Below are 23,364 nucleotides of genomic sequence, written 5' to 3' on the forward strand. Positions count from 1 at the left end.
CATCAGAAATTATAAAAAAAAATTTTGAAAAAAAGTCATAGTCATCAACCTAACCTAACCTCACTCAACTATGAATCATAGTCATAGTCAAAGTCATCAACCTAACCTAACCTCACTTCACTATAACTCATAGCCATCAACCTAACCTAACCTCACTTCACTATAACTCATAGCCATCAACCTAACCTAACCTCACTTAACCATGAATAGTTTATTGATTGAAATTTTTTTTTTTAATTTTTTTGAAAAAATTTTTATAAAATTGATTTAAAAAATTCATTTGCTATTTTCATTGATAACAACGGTGGAACAGCATTACCAATTTGACGATATTTATCCGCTACTGAACCATTTCGGAAAATAAAATGATCGGGAAAACCTTGTGAACGTGCCATTTCACGTATGGAAATTATCCGGTGTTGATCCGGATGAATAACACGACCTTGTGATGTAATCGGATCGGGATTCGTAACGATAGTTGGAAAATGACCTTGCCATGATAATCTACCATATTGTCCTTGCCAATTATTATTTTTATCAGCCGAATTGGCTAAACACCATGGTATTAAAGTTTTGGTTTGTTTTGATCGTCGGTGATGGTTATCATAACGTAATTTTTCAATAATTTTACCATCGGATAATCGAATTCGAATGTTAGGAAGATCTCTCCAATCGGCAGAAATTTCCCTGGGAATTCTTCGTATACGTTCGATATTTAATTCACTCAATTTTTTACAATAATGATCCCTAACTGAATTTTGTTGTTGTTGATTTTTTCTCATTTCACGTTGATATGAACATTGTGGTTCACATTTATATTCACGAATCATATCGACGAAATAATCATCATCATTCAGCGTTGGTAAATCACCGATTGCATCATCGATTGTAATCGTTCGATAGGCTCCTCGATGGCCATCGAATGGATCAAATTTTTCACCGCCGTTTATTTTGAAAATCATTGATTTGGAATCATTGAAATGATTGGTAGGCTTTGGGAATTTGGGTAATTTACCTTGATCATATCGTGCACCAATAATAAAAAGTCTTCGTCGTTGTTGTGGCAGGCCATAACAACCAGCTTGTGAAATTATTACACGAATTTGATAACCAATTTGTATGAGAAATGAACAGAATATTTTAAAAATTAATGATTTTCCATACAGAATCATATTGTAAACATTTTCAAATACGAAATATTTTGGACGATAAAATTCCAAGAAATTTAGATAACAAACCAATAATGAACGTTTAAATAATGAATATTCAGTTTGTGAAAATCGATTCATTTCGGAAAAACCTTGACATGGTGGACCACCGATGATAATATCAATATTTTCGGGTAAACTTTCCGAAAGGAATTCTTCTTCTTGATTCGCTTTGTTGATAAGAAAATTTAAAATTAAATTAGCATCAACATTGAACACAGTGGAATCAACGAAATTACATTTAAATGTTTGAGCGGTTTGTTTATCTTTTTCAATTGAAAATAATTTTTGAGCAAATGGCTCGAATCCATATGATAAACCACCACAACCGGAAAATAAATCTAAAATTTGAAATTTTCCCAAAAATTTCGAATGATCATTTGAAGGAAAATTTTCCGGAAATTTTAATTCATTCGAATTTTCGAATGATAATATTCGATTATCGATATGATCATATTGTTGATTAAAATAGAAAAATTCATCTTGATTTACCATGTTGGTGGTGGTGACGATATCTTTAGCAAAAATTACATGACATTTTCGATGAATGGCTGATGTTTCGACGATCATTGTTCGATTTGACCAAAATAGAAGATTATAATCGCATTTTTGATAATCTTTAAAATTTTTGAAAATATTTTCCGGACGATAAAATATTTTCAATTTTAATCGGTTACCAGCCGATTCTTTTTCGTTTGGAATAATTTCTTCAACATATCCTACATTGAAACCGGATAATATTGAATCATCATTTGGTTGTGGAACATCCAACGAATCAGTTCGACATTTTTTTCGCCATTTTTCCGGATATAATTTCCGATCATATTTTTCTTCATTCGTATGGCTGCTGTTGATATTATTATCATTAAAATAACTGTATAAAGGCAATTCTATATCACGACAATCGTTTCGTTGTAAAAGAACACAATCACCAACCGAATAAGATGTTGTTTCATCAAAAGTATCGATTTTTTCACAACAACAACCAAAACAATCAATTGACGATTTGGTAACGAGCGATTCGAATGTACAACGTTTTTGATCATAAATCTGATGACAACTAAATTCATTCGGTGTTTCGGATGAATTTGTTTCCGGAAAAGTTTGACAAAATTTAACAACAATCGTTTCAAATGAAAAAGTCAAATGAATATCTTGACAATTTTTAGTGGCAAATAAAATATTTTTCGATATTGTTTCACCAAGAATAGTATCCTGGCCCAATAAATAATTATTCAGATGAACTAAAGATTTGGAATCCTGATATTTTCGAATTATACGTCCATATTGATAATGATTGTCAATCGGGTAACGAATAAACGTGCCGATCTCGATATTCGATGATAAAAACTGCTTGCAGCTGGAAACCATCGAATCTTTTTGCCCGAAACGATAACAAATTATATTTTGAAATATTCCATCCAAAATTCTCACAGAATTTTTCGTATTAACATTATTCAAAATGGTTGTTTGATCAGGGAAATTTTGTATTTTTTGATTCAACGATAACATTGGTGGTAAATCTTTGGATAAAATATTCGATTTGGCTATTTCATTTAAAATTTTGAATATTCGAGTATCACTAATACACAATTCATCTGAATCACGACTAGAATCATAACTATGAATCTGTTGGATAATGAAATTAATTCCGGTCATTAATAATGATGATGATTGATCGGGTAATTTTGATAATAATTCATCAAGGTTAGTATCGGGATTTTCTTGTAAAATTTCAATAATTTTTTTTGTTAACATCATTTTTGTATTTAATTCTTTAAATAATTCTTTATAGATATTATGCGGTGGTGATTTTAACAGATAACATGCATATTGACTTTCAATTCCAATCAATAATGAATCTGAACCATCAAATCCAGAAAACCACCATTCATTTAATGGACCAATTTTTTTGACAATCATCGAAGAATCATCTTGGTCATCTTGATCATCATCGTTTGAGCATATCGTTTTCAAACGACCACAAACATAAATTTGATCACCATTTTCCAATGATGAATGTTCTAATGAACATAAACCATTTTGATCATGAATTATAAACTCAGTGATTGACAAATTTAAATCATCTAGATTTGATCCTTCTGCAGGTTGAAATCGTTGATCAGTTAATGCTATTAATTCTTCTACAACGTCTTCTTCTCCGGTTGATGACGATTGTTCACAATATAAACATTGAAATTCAGACGATATTTGAATTTTTCGTTTTGCCATTATATGTGTGTGCCGATTGAATCAAAAAATCAGAAACAAACAGAAGCAGAAAATCCATTGTTATTTTACTGAACACATTTAGCATCCGTTGATGAAACAAGACAAGCCTTGCCTTTAATTGTTACTAAGGCGGGTTTCTGGACCACAACAGCAGCAGCAACAGTGTATTTGACATTGAAACTTTTTTTTAATTGTTTCGCGCTCGTTTAACAAAAAAAAAATCAAAAAATGTTTAGACAATGAAAATGATTCAAATTGTTACTTGAATCGTATAAACATTTGATATTAGGGCGTTGATAGTGAACATATGTAGATTTCTGTGTTAAAGAATCGGCAAATTAAAAACCTAAGCCTTTTTTTTCAAAAAATAATAATGAATTTCAAATGACACCAATCGATATTTATTTGCTAAATCATCATCATCATCGTCATCAATTCATCAATTCAAATGACCAACAATTCCTTTTTGGCCGTAATTTCAGCTGAAATTTTCCAATGAAAATTGAAAATGTTCAAACTTAGTTCAACACAAAAACATATTCTTCACTGCTTATTACTGTTTTCCATCATTATTTATTTTGAAATACAAAGTGGTGCATTAAAATTATGGTACAACGATGATGATATTGGTGGTGAATTTGATCCATTCATTCGATATGGACGATATTTAGCATGGTTTCTTTATATATTTCGCCTGTTAACATTACTGCCATTACCGCAAGTATTATTTAATTTTTTCGGTCTAATTTGTTTCAATGCTTTTCCGGATGAACCACGTTTGGAAAAAATTCCATTAATAATGCCATTTATTTGTATACGAACTGTAACACGTGGTGATTATCCAGAATTGGTTAATAAAAATGTTGAACGAAATCTTAATCTTTGTTTGGATAAAGGTTTGGAAAATTTTATTATTGAAATTGTTTCGGATAAATTGTTTGATGTGCCTAAAAATCCCCGAATACGTTTGACTGTTGTTCCATCCGACTATCAAACGAAATCTGGTGCTTTATTCAAAGTAAGCTAATGATTTTTTTTCTCTCACTAAATAACCACTTTCTCTAATTCAATGTTATCATTAACCCTTTTAGGCACGTGCCTTACAATATTGTCTTGAAGATAATGTCAATCGTTTGAATGATAATGATTGGATTGTACATTTAGATGAAGAAACATTATTAACATCAGGTTCAATAGCCGGTATTGTTCAATTTGTTTGTGATGGTAAATATCAATTCGGACAAGGTTTAATAACATATGCAAATGAAGAGGTGGTAAATTGGCTGACCACACTGTCGGATGCATTTCGTGTTGCTGAAGATATGGGAAAATTACGGTTTCAATTTTATATTTTTCATAAACCAATTTTCAGTTGGAAAGGTAAGGGTTAACATTTTTTTTTGATTGATTTTTGATTTTAATCAATGTTTTTTTTCCTATTCAAAATCCAGGTTCCTATGTTGTAACATTATGTCGTGCTGAACGTGATGTTAGCTTTGATAATGGACCTGATGGTTCAATAGCTGAAGATTGTTATTTTTCAATGATTGCCTTTAAAAAAGGTTATACATTTAATTTTATTGAAGGTGAAATGTGGGAAAAATCACCATTCACATTAATGGATTGTTTACAACAACGTAAACGTTGGCTGCAAGGAATATTTTTAGTTGTTCATTCACCAAATATACCATTGAAGATAAAATTCTTCCTAACAATGTCATTATATGCATGGGCAACATTACCATTATCGTTGGCTAATCTAGTATTTGCCTTAGTTTATCCATTACCAGCAAGTGATTGGTGTAATTTTATATCAACATTTGTTGGTGCATTAACATTTTATCTGTATATTTTTGGTGTATTTAAATCATTTAAAATTGAAAAAATTGGTTATTGTAAATATTCCATAATAATGGCTGCTGCATTTTTAACAATACCATTAAAAGCATTAATTGAAATTATAGCCGTTATATGGGGATTATTAACAAATAAACATCGATTTTTTGTTGTACAAAAACAAATCCAATCACCACTGAAAGATTCATCATCATCAACAAAAGAATTTATCAATGGAAAACTTGTTGAACAAGTTTAAAATGTCAGAATTTAGTCAATTTGAATCAAATTTCGAAAATCAAAAATTGTTACCTGTAATTTTATTTATAAAATATTAATTATATAAAATTTGTTTTAGGCATTTTTATTTCAAAATTTTTTTTAATTATTTTATTAAATTATATTTGATGATGATAAAAGAAGAAGATAATTAATTTAAAACGATAAAACATTTTTTTTTATACAAATAGTTTGAAAATGTTGAAATTTATAATATTTTTTTTTTAAATTATAATTTAAATTATTATTTTCATTATTTTATAAATTTGAAAAAAAAGATTAGAATTAATTAATTATAATTATAATTAAAATTAAATGTATAATGTGTGTGTATTTTTGCAGTGTGCACGTTTACACCAATATTTTGCAAAAAAAAAAAGTCAAACGAGAAAAAAAAGCGGGAAATATGAAATTATCATCATCATCAGCCGTTATGGTGGATAAGTACAAAATAATAACATTTTTCTTTCTTCAATATATCATTTGTAATTGAATTGTGTTTATAGGCCAATTATATTGTATTTTTGGGCAGGTAAATCAGATCAATAGGACTAAAATTATTATTATTATTTACAAAAAAAAATGACGATTATTAAATGATGATGATTTGAAAAAAAAACATGGTTGTTGATGATCAAGGAGTTCATTAGAAAAATTCACATATGATAAATAAAAAGTAATTTTTCCAAATATTTATATAAGTTATACAAAGCATAATAAGCAAATTGAGAAAGTGTTTTAGGTCAGAATTTTTTTTGGAAAACGAAATATTAATAATAAAACAAATTCATTTGAATGATAAATCATCATCATCATCAGCATTCATGCAGATGATTGATTGATTGATTGATGGATGTAGACAGTCCATCGGTCGGAAAAATGAATGAATGAAAAAACGAGGAATATTTTCTTTTTAAAATGAGAAAAAAAAATGAATGAATGAATGAATGAATGTTGGTTATATCTGTACAGAAGATGATAAAATGATGATGATGATGAAATCTTGAAAAAAAAATTAATGATGATAATGATGAGGATCGTTTTGTTTCGAATAAAATCAGCCATGATTTGACTTTGTTTCAAAAAAAAGTGATAAATGCACATATTATATACATTTTTGGATCAGCCAAGATCAAGTTGATAAAATTATTATTATTATTATAGGGGTTTCACACTAGCAGCAATGTGAATGAAATATTTCAAATGCAATATTTCACTACATTTCAGCCTTATGGACTGAAATATTGCATTTGAAATATTTCATTCACATTGCTGCTAGTGTGAAACCCCTATTAGTGTTACAGGTCATCGACAAATTTGGAAAGTACTTCTTGTGGTGTTAATTCTGGTTGTTGATTCATCTGTGACATTTGTACATAATCAGATTGTTGATAAAACATTTCTTGTGTAGTAGGATCATTTTGGCTATTCATCATCAGTCCGGAATTATTCTGTGTATTAATAAAACGTACAGTATTCATTTGATTCATTTGACCAGGATTTCCACGTAACATTGGTAATCGCTGTTGTTGTTGTTGTTGAGAATTGCCACTCCAATTTGTCGAAGTAAAACGAATTTGTTGTTGCTGATTCGGATAAATTTGTTGTTGTTGTTGTTGTGAAGGTGCCTGTTGATTCTGTTGTACTGCATTCATCATCATTGAAGCACGTGGACTAGTTTGTGGATTCATTTGTCGTTGTTGTTGTTGTCCAGGATTCATCATTCGTTGTTGTGATTGTCCAGGTTGAGGACCACCATACCAATTCTGGTTTTGAGATAATTGTTGTTGTGTATTCATATTCGAACCTTGTTGATTAATCATCTATACAAGTTGCATTGAAGTTTTTTCATTGATGAAAATTTCATGAATAAAAAACAAAATCCAAAAAAGTAAAACTTACATTTTGCTGCATAGACATCTGTTGCTGTTGTTGTTGTTGTTGAGATGGATGTTGTTGTGTTCGTATTAAAGCTGCCATCATTTTTGGATCATTTTTAATGAATGACATTACATCAGGATTCGTACTTGTCGTTGAATTTTTAAATGTTTTTATTAATTGTGCATAATTATTTTGATTAGGTTGATTGCTCATTTGTTGCGACATATTTGGATTGGTCATCTGGATCATCAAATCAGAATGGTTAATTTTCAAATGAAAATTTTTTTTTCAATCAAAATATTACCTGTTGCTGTTGTTGATGATTTAATCCCATCTGTTGTGGATGTTGTTGTTGCTGTTGTTGAATATTTTGATTAGATGACATCAGTAACGATGGTAAATTACTTCCAATATTTTGCTGTTGTTGTTGTTGTTGCATATTCATCATCTGTGATTGTGTAAATTGTGTCGGTTGTGATTGCATTGTATTCATTTGTGGACGATTAAATCGTTGAGAACTAAACCATTGTTGTGGTGTTTGTTGTTGAGAACTTTGTTGAACTTGTTGCATATTATTATTATCAGCTGATTGTGGTCCCATTTTCGGTTGCATTTGTTGAATAGATTGATTTGATGTTAATGGCTGTTGTTGTTTTGATATTTGCGATGATGATGATGATGAAGACATATAAGGAAGCATTGGTTTTCCACCTTTACCAATTATTGGTTGCATATTTTGTGTTGTATTTTGTTGTTGTCTTGCTACAGCTTGAACAGCAGCAGCAGCTTGTAAAGCACCAGCCGGTGGTGGTGTAGCTGTTGCCGGTTTCATATGACACTATTTTGGATTGATTGATTGATAAATTAAATTATGAAACAAAGTTAAAAACATTGAACTTACCGGTTGTGGTGGACAAGAAGGTGTTGCATTATTACTAGATGATTGTGATGAATTTTGTGCCGATTGATGAATAGCCATCGACATTGAAGCAATACGACGTTTAAGTATTTGTGCTTGTTGATAACGTTGTTGTATTTGTTGTTGTTGAATTTTTTGTTTAAAATTCTGACAATAAGGTACCATACATTTGTTACCTTGTTCCTGGCAATGTTTAGCATGATAACAACATAATGCAATTAATTGTTTACAAATTTGACAATGATTAGCAATATTCTTTTTCTTGCAACTTTTTGCATGTTGTACAACACGTTTCATTTTCAAACAAGTTGGCCGACGACAATTTGCATCACGACATTGACATGCATGTGATAAACTTTCAATACAACGTTGTATCGATTGCCTTCTTGTTTCACTTGGTGATGTACCAATATTTGAACCAGTGGAATTTGGATCATTATTTCCATCACCATCACCTGCGGTATTTGAATTTAATGCACCAGCTGCATTACTAACATCACCATCAACACTACTCATGAGATCACCAAATTCAGTTCTATCCATACGATGTTGATGGCCATCTTTTTCATAACACATAACACAGAGATCAAAATCATCACAATGGCTACAATGATATCTTGTTTCCATTAGACTACGTTTACAATTATTGCACGAATAAATGAATCGTTCATTATTACAATTATGTAATTCATAAAGCATTGCTAAACTTGAAAATTTAGCACGCCTTAAACTAGAAAATTCATAATGTTTATCTCGAGCTAATGTTAGGAAAGCATCACGGCCATCCATTAGATCACAGTTAATTAAATTATCAAGATCATTAACAGGAGGTAAACTTGCTGCCGATTGACTTGAATGTAATCGTACTACAAAGAAAACTTCTTTATGTTTTTCCATTGTAGCAAATACTTTTGATGTTAATTCGGCATCAAATTGTTGTATTGGTGATAGCTACAATCAAAATAATACCATTTAAAGATTAACTCTTTAAAAAAAATTACAAATCAAAAAAAAATTACCTGTGTTTGTTGTTGATTAGCTAACGGTCCTGATTTTAGTCTTGAAAGAACATTATTTTTTCGATTATTTTGTTTTTTATTTGATTTTTTATTGGCACTATTCTTTTTATGTTGTTTGGAATTATTATCCGAATCTTTACTCATTTCATTATCTTTTTGATCAACAGAATCGATCATTTCGACTGTTATTTTAGAAAATAAAATAGAAAAAAAAATCAATGATAAAAAATTACTCCAAAAAACCACAACTATACCTATTGAATCATCATCCATGGTTTTATCATTGCCAGATGGATCTGATTTATTTGTATCCATTAATTGTTGTTGTTTTTGATGTTCCATTTCAATTTCTTTGATTGAATCTTCCAAAACATTTGGCCAAAAATCACCTTTATTGACCAAAACAAAAAAAAAATTAGTAAAAAAAATCTACAAATTTGAATGGATAAAATCTTTACCTTCAAAATAAGGTAATTCCGATGCATTTTTTAAATTATCTTCCGTTGCTTGCCTTAGTATGTCTTTATAATCAAGAACAATTCTTTCGATAATACCTTTATCCAACATCTTTTTATACCATTCTTGTAATCTTTTAGGTTTTGGTATTTTTTGTTCAGGTGGATGGCAGTGAAATATATAATCATCACCTTCAAAAAAGAAAGAATATCAAAGTAAAACAAATTAGTCTTTTGGTCATCTTTAGACGGGAAAAAAAATCATACCTTCAGATGGTGGACATGCCCAAATATGAGCCATAGTATATCCCAATTGTTTAGCATAATCTAAATAACCAAGTAAAATTTCATGATATACAGCAGTACGATATTGTTTTGGACGAAAAAAATAAACCGAATCCAAATAGGCTAAATAAACTCGTCTGAAAAAATGAAACAAAAATTAACAACCTGAAAAATTATAAATTGAAAAACAAAAAAATACCTTGTATTTGGTGGTAAACATTCGGAACCATATTCTTGAACATGCATACCGAAAAAACAAACATCAGTACCATCGATAACTTCAAATGCAAATAATGCTTTGGCACGATATGGAAATGATTCTGGAAAATCATTTTTACCACAATATCTATTGATGAATGAAAAATTCAGTGTTAAAAATTAAAGTTTTAAAAAAATATAAACACCCTATACCTTTGTTTCATTCCTGGTTTAACATCAACAATTTTATCCGAACTAGATACAACACGAATAAAAACTTCACCAGCACCACATTCTTTTTTCCTTAGAAAATTATTGACACGATTTTCAATAAATGTTCCCAATTTACTTTGTGGTAAACGTTTTGCACCAAATTTATTTTCACGTCTTTTACGATTATCACGTCGTAAACAACCTTCACATGTGAATCTAATGGTGTAACAGAAAAAAATTATGATAAATTTCAAAACAAAAAAAATTCAAAAATCAAATTTACCCTTCAGGCCAAATTTGATCCAAATGTAAAACACATATTTGATGTAATTTTCTTCCACATTCTTTACATTCAAGAAATGGTTCTAAATCTAAATGATCATTTTTACTTTCAACAAATTGACTTTTTGGAATGGTTTGTGTATTTGATGAATTTGGTTCAATACCAAGTACATCACCAACAGTAACATTATCACCAGGAATTTCACCAAAACATTTCATACAATATGTATATCTATATAAAAATTTTTCAAATTGTTAGCAAAAAAAAGAAATGAATCAAAAATACATACCTATTTTGATAATGCATATAATTAGCATCACGTGGTATTGTACATAGTTGTTTACCAAAACAACATAAAATCTGTGGCTGAAATACATATTTCTGTCCACAACAATAACCTAATCTTCTCATTACTGGATTAATTTCTTGTTCAAAAACTTCGGCAAGCTAAAAAAACAAAAAACAAAAATCATTAACAATAACAATCAACAGATTTCATCATCATCATTATTATTTACCTTTGTACAATGACGATAAACACGTGATGTTTTACGATTATAAAGCCATGCATTATCAAACATAAGCCATACATCATCAACATATTGCCATGGATCCGTATATTGTCCTGTAATTAAGAATGAGAAAAATGGTCAATTTTTTGAATCAAAAACTTGATAATTTTCTTCATAATTACTAACCAGTATCAAGATTACGTTTTATAGTTGATAAATCCATTGGATGTTTTATAATATTAAAATAATCCGGTATTTGTAATGCATCTGGATCAACTGGTTGTCGAAATGGCATTGATTCCGGTACTTGTTTATATAATTTTTCTAATGTTGGCATTAATGCTTGTCGTAATTCATCCGGTTTGAATGTTTTCTTTTTTGATAAAGGTGCACTTGATGATGATGATGTTGGTGTTGTTGCTGATGATGATGATGATGATTTTGTCGTTACGGCTGTCGTTGTTGTTGTTGTAGATGATGATGATGATGATGAAAATGTTTGATTTGTATTATCTAATGAATTACTATTATCTAAATCTGATTTACTAATATCACTTTTTGATTCTGAATTCGATATAACCGAACCAGGTGATTTAATCATTGATGATGATATTGGTGTTTGATTTTTACCCGAACCTTTATTACCACTACCACTTTGATTATTATTCATCATCATCATTGTTGAAGAATTATCCATATTTTTCGAACCAGCAGGTGAATTAAATGAATTATCTAGTATTGATTTTTGTTCATCCATTCCAATTTGTTGATTATTACGTTCTTCTTTAATTTCCATTTTCATATTTGTCATTTCTGAATGTGATAATTTTGTATCCATTAACATATCATTATTTGTTGATAAATCTTGATTATTATTACCACCACCAACAAATTGTGAATTATTACAATTTGTTGTTGCTGTTGTCATTGTCATTTGATCATCAATCATTTCAGATTTAATATTGCATTCATTCAATTGTAATTGATTATGATTAGATTGTTGTTGTTGTTGGCCAACAATATTCGTCGATTGTTGTTGTTGTTGTTGAATATTCGGCATATTAGACGATAAATGGGAAGAAGAATTTGTTGTTATCGTTGATGTTGATAACATTGATTGCTGCTGCTGTGATGGTTGCGAACGTTGTTGTTGTTGAGAAGGAATTTGATTTTGAGAAAAATTTTGTTGAGGAGTATTCGGTTGTTGTTGATGAATTAAAACAATGGAATTATTATTATTATTCGAAGACGAATTATTATTTATAAAATTTGCTTGATTGTGGCCCTGCTGCTGCTGTTGTTGTTGTTGAGTATGTCTAAATTGATTTGTTTGATTCATCATTTGATGTGATGATGATGATGATGGTGGTAATGGTGATCCTTGTTGCTGCTGTTGATTGGCCGACATGAAAAATTGATTGGATAATTGTTGTTGTTGTTGCTGTTGACCACCAATCATCGATGATGTTTGATGTCCAACACCAACACCTGATTGTTGTTGATTTTGATTAACAAAATTTGTTGTCATTGTTTGATTATTATTATTATTATTATTAGTCGAAACAATCATATTCGATATTGATCTAGTTGGACTTTGCATTGTTCCTTGAATATTATTATTATTATTATTATTGGAATTTGGCATTGGTGATCGAGTATTTGTAACAATCATATTTCCAACCATTTGTTGTTGTTGATTTGATACATTTGCTGTTGCTGTTGTTGTCGTCGTCGGTGGTAATGTTGGTGGTGGTGGTTGTTGTTGTTGTTCTCTTCTTCTTTGTCTTTTTTCTTCCAATTCTTTTTGTATTTTATAAATTTTTTCAGCCAATAAATGATAATATTCTTCACGTGAATTTGCTTTATCATACATATCACATTCAACTTTTTTTGCATATGAATATAGATTATGTAAACGTTTATCATGTACAGATAGATTTTGATCAGAATTTGGAAATATAGCATGTACAATTTTCTGTACTAAATGTTGTCGTAATTCTAAATTTACATTACTTTGCCAATCTTTTGTTGTATTTGTATTCGATGAATAATGTGATGTTTGATTCATATTTGTTGCTGTTGTTGTTGCTGTTGATGATGATGATCGGGCATTTGTTTGAAACATATGTGAATTACTATTATAAGGAAGACCAAGTGCTTGATATGCTTTTTGCATATCTGATTGTTGTTGTTGCATCTGTTGTTGTTGTTGCTGCTGTTGTTGTTGAGGTAAAGATGTTTGTTGGGCTTGTTGTTGTTGTTGTTGAGGGCCTTGTTGTTGATTCATTGAACCACTATTATTATTATTATTATTATTAGTAGTATTCATTTGTGAAATAATATTCAAATTGCTATGATTTTGTTGTTGATTATTCACATTCTGATTCTGATTGCTTGCTATATTTTGCGACATTATTTGTGTCTGTTGCTGGTTTTAAAAAAATCAAATATAAACATTATGAAAAAAAATCATTCAAAAAATCAATAAAATATTATAATTTACCTGTGGTTTACGATTATTCACCTGTTTTAATGGATTACAAACAGGACAATCAGGTCTATTACAATTTTTCCAATGATTTATTATTTGATAAGAACTTGAACAATGTGCAACTGAACATTGTCGACCTTTTTTTTAAAAAAAAATGAAAAACAATTTTCAATCAATCGATCCAAATAACAAAGATATGATTAAAAAACTTACCAGCAGTACATTTATTCATATGAGCAAGTACTTGTTTCATAGTTGAACAATGTGATAGATTACATGGAATTGGTTCGGCACCATTTTGTCTTAATTGTTCTTCTTTTTTCTGACATTTATGTGCATGTAATAATAAAACTAATTGTTGTTGTATTAATTTACGTTTTTCATTATCAGCATTCAATAAAGTAGGTCCTGGATTTTGAATTGGTAATTGCTGTGATTGTTGTTGTTGTTGCTGCTGTATTAATTTACGTTTTTCATTATCAGCATTCAATATTGTAGACCCTTGATTTGAAATAGGTAATTGCTGCGAAAGTTGTTGTTGTTGTGCTTGATTAGGATATCTAATATGATTCTGCTGCTGTTGTTGATTTGTTTGATTGAATCCTAAAACAGGATTTTGTTGTTGTTGTTGTTGTTGAATCTGTTGATTTTGTTGAGATCCTTGTGGTTGTTGTTGTTGCATTTGTGAAATACTGATTTGATTTGGATTCGGTGACATATAACGATATTGTTGTTGTTGTTGTTGAGCGATTCTTGGTGGTATAACTTGATTATTTTGATTATTCTGATTTTGAAAACCAAATTGTTGTTGTTGTTGTTGTTGAGACATTATTTGTACTTGCGGTACATTCATAGTTATAGCAGAATTATTGGCGCCTTGTTGTTGTTGTGAAGCATAACGATGTTGTTGTTGCTGTTGCATAGTAGGATTTCTTGATTGTGGTCCTATTGATAATTGTTGTTGTAATGTCATTCCACCTGTATTTGAATTTGTTAATATTGATCTTTGAATTTGATTAGGATTCTGTTGTTGTTGTTGTTGCTGTAATTGATTCTTTTGTAAATGTTGTTGTTGTTGTTGATGATGTGGATGATGTTGATGATGACCACCAGCCATTGTTGTTTGTAAACTATGCATCATATTAGCTTGGGCAGTAGTGGATGGATTATTATTATTATTATTATTATTAACAACAATATTTTGAACAACATTGTTGTTATTATTATTATTTAAAATATTATTTTCAACAACAATATTATTTGTTGTTGTTGTTGTTGTCGTTGCCGATGATGATGATGATGATGATAATTCATTAGGTAAATTATTAAACATGTGCATATTAAAATCAGATGAAGATGAATTTATTGTTGATGATGGACCAACAACACCACCACCACCATCATTATTTGTTTTTAATCGTTTATTTGGTTGATCTTGATTCATATTGATTATATTTCCAGTTTGATTGATATTACTACTAATAATACCATCATTTCCAACACTACCAACACCACCACCACTACCAGTTAATATAAATTGATGTGGAACAATTGTACCAGTTCCAGTATTATTATTATTATTATTATTAATAATGGATGATGATGATCCACTATTAGTTAAATCATCCATTTTTTAAATTTTTTATAAATAATTGTTGATATAATAATTGAATGCACATAGCCCATAATATTATATAATTGTGGCAAATGAATGATTATCATTTAAAAGATGATGATGATTATGATTATGGATGATGATGAAATTATTTTATACTGGAAAACAAATAAATAAATAAAATTTTAAAAAATGTCAAAAAAAAATGATTATAAAAATCTCTATTAACAAATTATTACTTACAATTAATGTCTATATAATAGTGGTGTTGATTACAAAATTACTTGTCTATAAATTAAAATTGTGAAAATTATTTATCAAATAAAAAAGAAAAAAATATTCACAAATTGTTGTTGTTGTTTATTTGATTTTGACAAAATAATAATGATGATCAGAAAGAGAGAAAAACACTGGAGAAAAAAATAAACAAAACAAAAAATGATTCGAATAGTTCATTGATTCGAACGTTCGAATGTTTGATGTGTGTTCGAATTATGTATGTTCCACAATCAGAAATTTTCAAACTTTTGAAAAAACCGACACAGAAGAATATATTCCGGAATTTGATTAGTTTTCAAACGAAGAAAAAAAAATGACGAAATTTTTCAACAACAAAAAAAACAGAGCAGACTAATAAACACATTTGATATTATCATTGATTCTTTGATGATGCTCAATTTTTTCAAAAAAAAAAAAATATCATTCGATCAACATGCACTACCATGCAAACAAAAAAACATTTCGATCGAACGATAAACAAACAAACAACAAAAACATCGACCTTAAGGGGATTGCGTGGCCATCATATAAGTGTGAGAAGATTGCCGGCCAAAGAATCGTCACCCGAATCCAAGAAAAAAAAAAAAAATTTAGAAAAAAAAAATGTCGATGGTAAATCCAAATGTTGTTGTTGATGATGCGGTAAATCTGAATAGTCCGAAAAAAAAAATATCAATTATTACCAAGAAGATTCACTCACTCCATTTGGGAGTGAAAAAAAAAATTCAATAATAAATATAAATAAAACAACAACAACAACACTTCGGCCATTTTGATGATAAAGATTCACAATACATACACACACATAGAGCCACAGAATATAAGATAGAGAGAGAGAGAGAGAGAGAGAGCGAACCATCATCAAGTGAATGATGATGATGAAAAGAGAGGCAGCAAAAATAGCAACAACAACAACAACAAAAATGATACTCACACTAAAATGATGAAGAAGATGAAAAGGAGACTGCTCAACAAACAAATAAACACAAACAACTTTATAACATAACATAAGCTCGTTCTTTTCTTCGTCAACTCATTTGGCTCATTGCTATATAAATAGTGGTTTAAAAAAAAAAAAAAAAAAAAAAAAAAAAATGTTCGGGGGTTTCAATATACAATGTTACCGGGTGGCGCTTTTTGATTCTTGTTTTTTTTCGAATTCTTTGAAAAAATTCTGAAATTTTTTTTTTGAAATCAAATTTCTATCATTTATCATCAATCATTTATTGATTGAATTTATTAGCATCTTGTTTAAAAAATTTTTTCATCGTTAAAAATTTTTGATTTTTTTTTCATTCAATTTATAGAAAATCATATGTGCAACATATGATTTTTTTTTCTCTTTTGGTCAACGTTTTTTTTCGTCGATGTTTTTTTTTCCAAATTCAAGCCCCTTCGAATCGAATGGCAAACTTGAATGGAATTTTCAACAAAAAAAAATCAATAAAATTCCAAAAAAAACCTTTTTCCAAAATCTCCGAAAAATTTTTTTACCTGTAAAAAATCTCCGAAAAAATGTAAAAAATTTCAATTTTCAAACAGAAAAAAAATTTTTAAAAAAAATTCATAATTTCACTCAAAAACTAATCATAAAGTATGTTACACACCTGAGAATATATATCGATTACAATCGATTGTTCCAAAAGTGATGATATTCTCTCTCTCTCTCTTCACACACTCACCGGCCACCTTTTTTCTTATTGTTCGCACTCAAAAAAAAAAACCGTAGTAGTGGTCTTACCGAATGTTAGCGTGTGTGGATTCTCCGGCAATTGAACACTCTTTCCGCTATCTTTTGAATATAATTCCTCCCTTGCTCACTCGACATATAAGCGGATAATGGATTTTTAAAAAAAACACCGAGAGAAACAGAGAGGGTGAGTTTACGTTAAACGTTACACGCGTGTTACGTTATGCTTGCGTTTATCATCATTATAGTGAATGCTTCTTCTTTTTCTTTATGAAAGAAGAAGAAAAAACGAAGACAGACTGAAAAGAGGGAGAGATATTGCATTGTATGCGTGCGTTTGTCTGTGTGTGTTATGCTTGTGGATAAAAAACTTGGATTTTTTTGTTTTGTTTGGCTATTTAATCGATCAAAGAACTGATTTTTTTTGCTTCTTTTTTTGCATCATTGGTTTCATCTTTTTTTTTCTGGACCACACCAAATTGGAATAAAATTTTTCCGAAAAAAAAGGGAATTTTCTGAAAGATTTTTCTTCGATTCGAATTGAAAAATTTTGTTTTCTGTTTTGTGTTTTGTGAAAGAAATAGAAAACAAATTAGTCATCGATCAACCGATAATCATCTGGACGATAAGTGTTTCAAGAATTTCAATTTTTTTTTGGATTCGAAATTATCATCATCAAAAGACGTCAGACAAGCAAACAACGACTACGACGATTGCATTGTTTACTTAAGATTTTTGATTTTTTTCCATCAATCGAATCAAATGAACACCGAACAACAATGATTGCCGCATCAAATTTTGTTACTAATCAACCACCACCACCACCACCAATGCACAATAGCAACAACAACAATAATAATCTATCTACATCAACATCATCTTCGAATCAAACATCATCGAATATATTTACAAATGAACAAATTATGAATAATAATAATAATGATAATGATAATTATTTAAATCATCAGAATAATCTCAATAATAACCTTAATAATAATCATCATATCGATGATAATCATCATATTGATGGTAATGATGGCATCATCGTCGAAGATAATAATATCGTGGTCGAGGATAGTATCGTCGTTGAAGAACAAGAAGAAGAAGAATCTGTGGATATAAATATTAGTAATGTTGTTACAAATTTTAATGTTCGTTGTCATTTAAATTTAAGACAATTAGCAACAAGAGGTTCGAATGTTGTTTATAGAAGAGAACGTTCGGTATGTTTTTTTGTTCGAAATTTTTTTTCGTTTTTTTAATAATTCGAATTCGATTCCTTGATTTAGATTGTTTTAATGAAATTACGACATCCATCAATAACCGCAAGTATTTGGTCATCGGGAAAAATAACCTGTACAGGTGCAACAACTGAAGAATCAGCAAAATGTGCATCGAGAAGAGTTGCCCGAACATTACAAAAATTAGGTTATCCAGTTAAATTTCGTAATTATAGAATTGTTAATGTTTTAGGTGCTTGTCGTTTACCGTTTGGTATAAAAATTCATGAATTTAGTGATACACATAGGCCTTTAGCAAGGTAAAGTTTTCTGCTTGTTTGTTTTTGATTCTTTAAATTCTACTAATTTTTACCATAAAAAAATATTTTCATTTAGTTATGAACCTGAATTACATCCTGGTGCAACATATCGTATAAAAGAATTAAAAGCTGTTATGACTATATTTCAAACAGGATCAATAACAATAACAGCACCAAGTATAACAAATGTGCAATTAGCAGTGGAAAAAATTTATCCATTAGTTTATGAATATCGTAAACCAAAACCTCCACCATTATCATCATCATCATCTGTACAGAAACATACTCAATCATCATCATCATCATCAACATCAAATTCAAAACATCAAACATTAAAACATCAAAATCAAAATAATAATAATCATTGTCAACAAACGAATAATAATAATAATAATAATGCATTACAATCAAAAAATCATCATCATACTTATAATTCAACAATTATTACAAATCATAATCATAATTCAATAGAAAATAATAATGATGATGATGATGATGAAGAAGAAATTGATGCTGTTGTTTATTGTAAGGATATACCATTGGCCGAAATTTTTAACGATAAAGATGAAGACGACGATGGTGATGATGATGATGATAATTCTGATTAGTTTTTTTCTCCAAATTTTTCTTCATCGAATTTTTTGTCACAAAAATATCTTGTTCATCACTATCACCACTTTCACCAAAACCAGGAAAAATCGTTCGATTTTTGTTTCTATCGTCTCGATCTCTCGTCTCATCATGTTCTTATTTATACAAACCAACAACAAAAGCAAAACAAAAAAAAACTCTCGGGTCTTTTTTACACACCACATGAAATGAACCTTTTTTTTCTTCCTCTTCATGAATTTTCTCTCATATTTTCCTTTTTGATTCTGTGATAAAATATTTGTACATTTTTTCTTCTCTCTCAAACAAACAAACACAAAAAAAGGTTAGTTTTAAATTTTGATTTAATCAATCAATCAATGGAAAGAACACACTAAAACAAATTAACACGCATACACCACACACACTTACAAATTAATAATAAAAAAATTTTTATCGAATTCTATTTTGTAAAATAAAAACGAAAAAAAAACAAAAATCTTCTTGGCTGTTGCACACCTGGAATGACCATTTGATTATTATAAATTACATTTCGAGTTTAAAAAATGGTTGAATCAAATAAGATCCGGAGGAAATTTGTATCTCTAGACTAGAATATATATGCTGGATTTTGGAAAAAATATTTAACAAACAAATTAATGAATATGGGTTATTGCGATTTTAATTTTTAGCGGCAGCCGCTGTTGCTGCTGATCCAGCACCACCACCACCACCTTGTCTTGGATAAAATTCAGCCAATGTATCAGCCGGTATACGTTTAAGCATTTCTTTTGGAAAAATTCTTAATAATTTCCAACCAATATCTAATGATTCAAATACCGAACGATTTTCATAATTTCCTTGTGTAATAAATGTTTTTTCAAATTTGTTTAAAAATTCTAAATATAATAAATCTTCAGCTGTTAATGCTTCTTCACCAACAACAGCTTTCATTGCTTGTACATCTTTACCGATAGCATAACATGCATATAATTGATTTGAAACATCAGCATGATCTTTACGTGTCATTCCTTCACCAATAGCTGATTTCATTAGACGACTAAGTGATGGCAGAACATTAATTGGTGGATAAACTTGTCGATTATGTAATTGACGATCAACATAAACTTGTCCTTCGGTAATATAACCAGTTAAATCAGGAATAGGATGTGTAATATCATCATTTGGCATAGTCAAGATTGGAATTTGTGTAATTGAACCATTTCGGCCTTCAACACGACCAGCACGTTCATAAATTGTAGCTAAATCGGTGTACATGTAACCGGGGAAACCACGACGACCAGGAACTTCTTCACGGGCAGCTGATACTTCACGCAATGCTTCAGCATATGATGACATATCAGTCAGAATGACCAATACATGTTTTTCACATTGATAAGCTAAAAATTCAGCCGTAGTTAATGCCAATCGTGGTGTTATAATACGTTCAATAGTAGGATCATTAGCCAAGTTTAAAAACAAACAAACATTTTCCATTGAACCATTTTCTTCAAAATCTTGTTTGAAAAATCGTGCAGTTTCCATATTAACACCCATAGCAGCAAAAACAATAGCAAAATTATCATCAGCTTCACGACCTCTACCATCCAATTGTACCAAACCACCTTGACGACAAATTTGTGCAGCAATATCATTATGTGGTAGACCTGCAGCCGAAAAAATTGGTATTTTTTGTCCACGTGCAATAGAATTCATAACATCGATAGCTGAAATACCAGTTTGAATCATTTCTTCGGGATAAATTCTAGATTCAGGATTAATTGGTTGTCCTTCAATATCCAGATAATCTTCAGGTAATACAGGTGGACCATTATCGATTGGTTTACCTGATCCATTGAACACTCGGCCTAACATATCTTCTGAAACTGGTGTTCGTAAAATATCGCCTAAAATTCAATCAATGAAACAGTTAAATTTCAGAATGTTTTTCAACGAAAAACAATAAAGACCAAACCTGTAAATTCACAAATCGTATGTTTAGCATCGATTCCAGATGTTCCTTCAAACACTTGTACAACAGCTTTTGATCCACTAACTTCCAATACTTGTCCAGTTCTTACAGTACCATCATTAAGTGTTAATTGTACAATTTCAGCATATTTTGGAAATTTTACTTCATCCAATATAACTAATGGCCCATTAACACCAGTTACCGTTTTATATGTTAACCGTGGTTGTGATACATAATTTCTTGTTACAGCCATTGCATGTGTACGATTGGCTGCATTTGGATTTAACCATTCGTTGACAGTCATTTTCGAAAAATGTTTTTAGAATTTCAAATTCGGGTAACAAACAAAAAAATTTCGATGCGAAAATTAAATGCAAAAAAAAATGGATGATGCTTTTGGAGAAACGAAAAATGAAAATAAAAAAAGATGAGTTTTTTGCTCAATATTGACTGATAAGGATTTACGCCTACAATGACGACTGCACAGTCTCCAAAAGAATATCAAAAAAAAAAAAAAAAATCCTGATCTTGAAAAGATTGCCGTACAGATAGTACGTATGCAAGTGTTCGATGTTTTTTTGTTGTTGTCAAAAATTTTTCGAATTTTTGATTTTAATTTCAAGAATTTTTAAGAATTTTTAACCAGATTTTCATAATCAAAAATGTCCATTTTAGCATTATCAATTGTCAATAATCATAATACACCTGTATTGATTCGTACACGTAATCCAAAATCCGAATCAAATAATGAAATTGATCTGTTATTTAAATTACATTCATCATTAGATGTTATTGATGAAAAACAATTAAATCGTGAAACATTCCTCGGGTTATTAACACAAAGTGATCAATATAAAATTTATGGTTATTGTTCGGCGACGAATAATAAAATTCTATTAATGGTAGCAAATAATCAAACAATTCGTGATAATGAAGCACGAGCTATATTGAAAACATTACATAATCATTTTGTTGATTGTACAACATCCAATCCATTCTACGTACATGGTCAGCCTATTCACTCAAAGTAAGTCATTTTTGGTTGAAATTCTTGAAATTCAAAAATGTTCATTTTCTTTTCTTTCTTTATCTACAATAGACATTTGATGCGAAAAATTGATGAAATTTTTGGCTAACGAATACCTCCTCTCTCCATTTTTGCCCATGTTTATCAATAAAAGTTTTATCAATCAGTTTTTTTCTTTTTTGACAATTTTCTGTTTCCATTCGAATATTCAAGGTTCGTTGCACTTGATCATCATTTTTTTTGGGTTGTCAAAGATGGACAAAAAATCGATAGATGGCAATCATCATTTGATGGAAAAAAAGTCTTGACAAAAAAAAAAAATTCGAATATTTCCTGTCCAGGTATTTAAAAAAAAGGTAGTGGCACATGACCAAGAGAAAAAGAGAATGTCAAAAACGACGACCACACCGGTCGTCAGAAGAAGAAAAAAAGAAAAAGAAACGCAAAAGTGCTGCCCCCAACAACAACCAAACTATGTTGATATAGTCGCCAAACAGAAAGCCAAAAATCAGCCCACCACCTTCTCCTCCTCAACTTTATCATTTTGATGTCGGATTTACAACGCCACCACTAAAAAAATATTGAATTCTTTGAATGAAAGAAGCGTATACGCAAAACAAACAAACAAACAACATTGCTCACTCTTCTTTGTCTATAGACATATAAACAGATAAATATATTTTCTCTCTCTGTCTCGCTCTTTTTCTCGCTCTCTCTTTGTTGATTGAGTGTTAAGTAAAAAGTGTGTGCTCGAATGCAACAAAAAAAAAACTACCGAATGAATCGAATCGTCATCACCAGCAAACAAAAAACATCATCATCATCAAAAGTAAATCGTCAAA

At 29.8% G+C, this 23,364-nt stretch overlaps 7 protein-coding genes across 11 annotated transcripts in view; 4 read left to right on the plus strand and 3 right to left on the minus strand.

Annotated features, from left to right (window-relative positions):
* Positions 1-23,364, plus strand: part of LOC113794264 (signal peptide peptidase) — a 43,418-nt gene that overhangs the window by 2,279 nt on the left and 17,775 nt on the right. The gene's annotated exons all lie outside the window — the stretch shown is intronic.
* LOC113794262 (DNA (cytosine-5)-methyltransferase PliMCI-like) lies at positions 211-3,679 on the minus strand. The gene is made up of 2 exons (XM_075823667.1): positions 1,448-3,679; positions 211-1,378 (listed from the first exon to the last, which is right to left on the minus strand). The coding sequence occupies exons 1-2, from the start codon at positions 3,438-3,440 to the stop codon at positions 255-257; spliced, it is 3,117 nt and encodes a 1,038-aa protein (XP_075679782.1). The 5' UTR covers positions 3,441-3,679; the 3' UTR covers positions 211-254.
* egh (beta-1,4-mannosyltransferase egh) lies at positions 3,693-5,674 on the plus strand. The gene is made up of 3 exons (XM_027344367.2): positions 3,693-4,458; positions 4,532-4,820; positions 4,892-5,674. The coding sequence occupies exons 1-3, from the start codon at positions 3,949-3,951 to the stop codon at positions 5,533-5,535; spliced, it is 1,443 nt and encodes a 480-aa protein (XP_027200168.2). The 5' UTR covers positions 3,693-3,948; the 3' UTR covers positions 5,536-5,674.
* Positions 5,638-16,512, minus strand: nej (CREB binding protein nejire). Of its 5 annotated transcripts, none has more exons than XM_075823666.1 (18): positions 15,670-16,512; positions 14,025-15,584; positions 13,824-13,948; positions 11,507-13,748; positions 11,327-11,433; positions 11,098-11,255; positions 10,809-11,039; positions 10,526-10,741; positions 10,314-10,460; positions 10,097-10,251; positions 9,833-10,021; positions 9,629-9,763; positions 9,375-9,556; positions 8,338-9,306; positions 7,741-8,274; positions 7,458-7,676; positions 7,028-7,378; positions 5,638-6,627 (listed from the first exon to the last, which is right to left on the minus strand). In XM_075823666.1, the coding sequence occupies exons 2-18, from the start codon at positions 15,439-15,441 to the stop codon at positions 6,613-6,615; spliced, it is 7,392 nt and encodes a 2,463-aa protein (XP_075679781.1). In that variant the 5' UTR covers positions 15,442-15,584; positions 15,670-16,512; the 3' UTR covers positions 5,638-6,612. The 5 variants fall into 5 exon arrangements, with proteins under 5 accessions (XP_075679781.1, XP_075679779.1, XP_075679780.1 ...); XM_075823664.1 differs by having other exon boundaries at positions 6,884-7,378; positions 15,670-16,509; XM_075823665.1 differs by lacking the exon at positions 5,638-6,627 and adding an exon at positions 6,673-6,729.
* Positions 17,708-21,809, plus strand: LOC113794295 (uncharacterized). The gene is made up of 3 exons (XM_075823673.1): positions 17,708-18,618; positions 18,685-18,935; positions 19,012-21,809. The coding sequence occupies exons 1-3, from the start codon at positions 18,175-18,177 to the stop codon at positions 19,541-19,543; spliced, it is 1,227 nt and encodes a 408-aa protein (XP_075679788.1). The 5' UTR covers positions 17,708-18,174; the 3' UTR covers positions 19,544-21,809.
* Vha55 (V-type proton ATPase subunit Vha55) lies at positions 19,959-21,799 on the minus strand. Its single transcript, XM_027344353.2, has 2 exons — positions 21,499-21,799; positions 19,959-21,430 (listed from the first exon to the last, which is right to left on the minus strand). The coding sequence occupies exons 1-2, from the start codon at positions 21,797-21,799 to the stop codon at positions 20,205-20,207; spliced, it is 1,527 nt and encodes a 508-aa protein (XP_027200154.1). The 3' UTR covers positions 19,959-20,204.
* On the plus strand, positions 22,105-22,688 carry LOC113794251 (trafficking protein particle complex subunit 2-like protein). Its single transcript, XM_027344355.2, has 2 exons — positions 22,105-22,522; positions 22,595-22,688. Exons 1-2 carry the CDS (start codon positions 22,158-22,160, stop codon positions 22,629-22,631), a joined length of 402 nt encoding a protein of 133 aa, XP_027200156.2. The 5' UTR covers positions 22,105-22,157; the 3' UTR covers positions 22,632-22,688.

Source organism: Dermatophagoides pteronyssinus, unplaced genomic scaffold (genome assembly GCF_027571235.1).
Source record: "Dermatophagoides pteronyssinus isolate colony J.1.1.1.1 unplaced genomic scaffold, Derpt_VIB-CSIC_2022.12 sq0033, whole genome shotgun sequence".
NCBI classification, from domain to species: Eukaryota; Metazoa; Arthropoda; class Arachnida; order Sarcoptiformes; family Pyroglyphidae; genus Dermatophagoides; species Dermatophagoides pteronyssinus.

What these genes read in the sequence shown, in the direction of transcription:
- LOC113794262 (XM_075823667.1), bottom strand. Translation starts at nt 3,440, where the DNA reads ATGGCAAAACGAAAAATTCAAATATCGTCTGAATTTCAATGTTTATAT. An exon ending in AACCGCTCAAACATTTAAAT is followed by an intron (nt 1,379 to 1,447) that starts GTAATTTCGTTG and finishes TTATCAACAAAG; the next exon opens with CGAATCAAGAAGAAGAATTC.
- egh (XM_027344367.2), top strand. Translation starts at nt 3,949, where the DNA reads ATGTTCAAACTTAGTTCAACACAAAAACATATTCTTCACTGCTTATTA. An exon ending in AATCTGGTGCTTTATTCAAA is followed by an intron (nt 4,459 to 4,531) that starts GTAAGCTAATGA and finishes TAACCCTTTTAG; the next exon opens with GCACGTGCCTTACAATATTG. An exon ending in ACCAATTTTCAGTTGGAAAG is followed by an intron (nt 4,821 to 4,891) that starts GTAAGGGTTAAC and finishes TTCAAAATCCAG; the next exon opens with GTTCCTATGTTGTAACATTA.
- nej (XM_075823662.1), bottom strand. Translation starts at nt 15,441, where the DNA reads ATGGATGATTTAACTAATAGTGGATCATCATCATCCATTATTAATAAT. An exon ending in GATCAAATTTGGCCTGAAGG is followed by an intron (nt 10,742 to 10,808) that starts GTAAATTTGATT and finishes TTACACCATTAG; the next exon opens with ATTCACATGTGAAGGTTGTT. An exon ending in ATCATCAACAACAGCAACAG is followed by an intron (nt 7,677 to 7,740) that starts GTAATATTTTGA and finishes TTGATGATCCAG; the next exon opens with ATGACCAATCCAAATATGTC.
- LOC113794295 (XM_075823673.1), top strand. Translation starts at nt 18,175, where the DNA reads ATGATTGCCGCATCAAATTTTGTTACTAATCAACCACCACCACCACCA. An exon ending in TTTATAGAAGAGAACGTTCG is followed by an intron (nt 18,619 to 18,684) that starts GTATGTTTTTTT and finishes TCCTTGATTTAG; the next exon opens with ATTGTTTTAATGAAATTACG. An exon ending in ACACATAGGCCTTTAGCAAG is followed by an intron (nt 18,936 to 19,011) that starts GTAAAGTTTTCT and finishes ATTTTCATTTAG; the next exon opens with TTATGAACCTGAATTACATC.
- Vha55 (XM_027344353.2), bottom strand. Translation starts at nt 21,799, where the DNA reads ATGACTGTCAACGAATGGTTAAATCCAAATGCAGCCAATCGTACACAT. An exon ending in TACGATTTGTGAATTTACAG is followed by an intron (nt 21,431 to 21,498) that starts GTTTGGTCTTTA and finishes ATTGAATTTTAG; the next exon opens with GCGATATTTTACGAACACCA.
- LOC113794251 (XM_027344355.2), top strand. Translation starts at nt 22,158, where the DNA reads ATGTCCATTTTAGCATTATCAATTGTCAATAATCATAATACACCTGTA. An exon ending in GGTCAGCCTATTCACTCAAA is followed by an intron (nt 22,523 to 22,594) that starts GTAAGTCATTTT and finishes TATCTACAATAG; the next exon opens with ACATTTGATGCGAAAAATTG.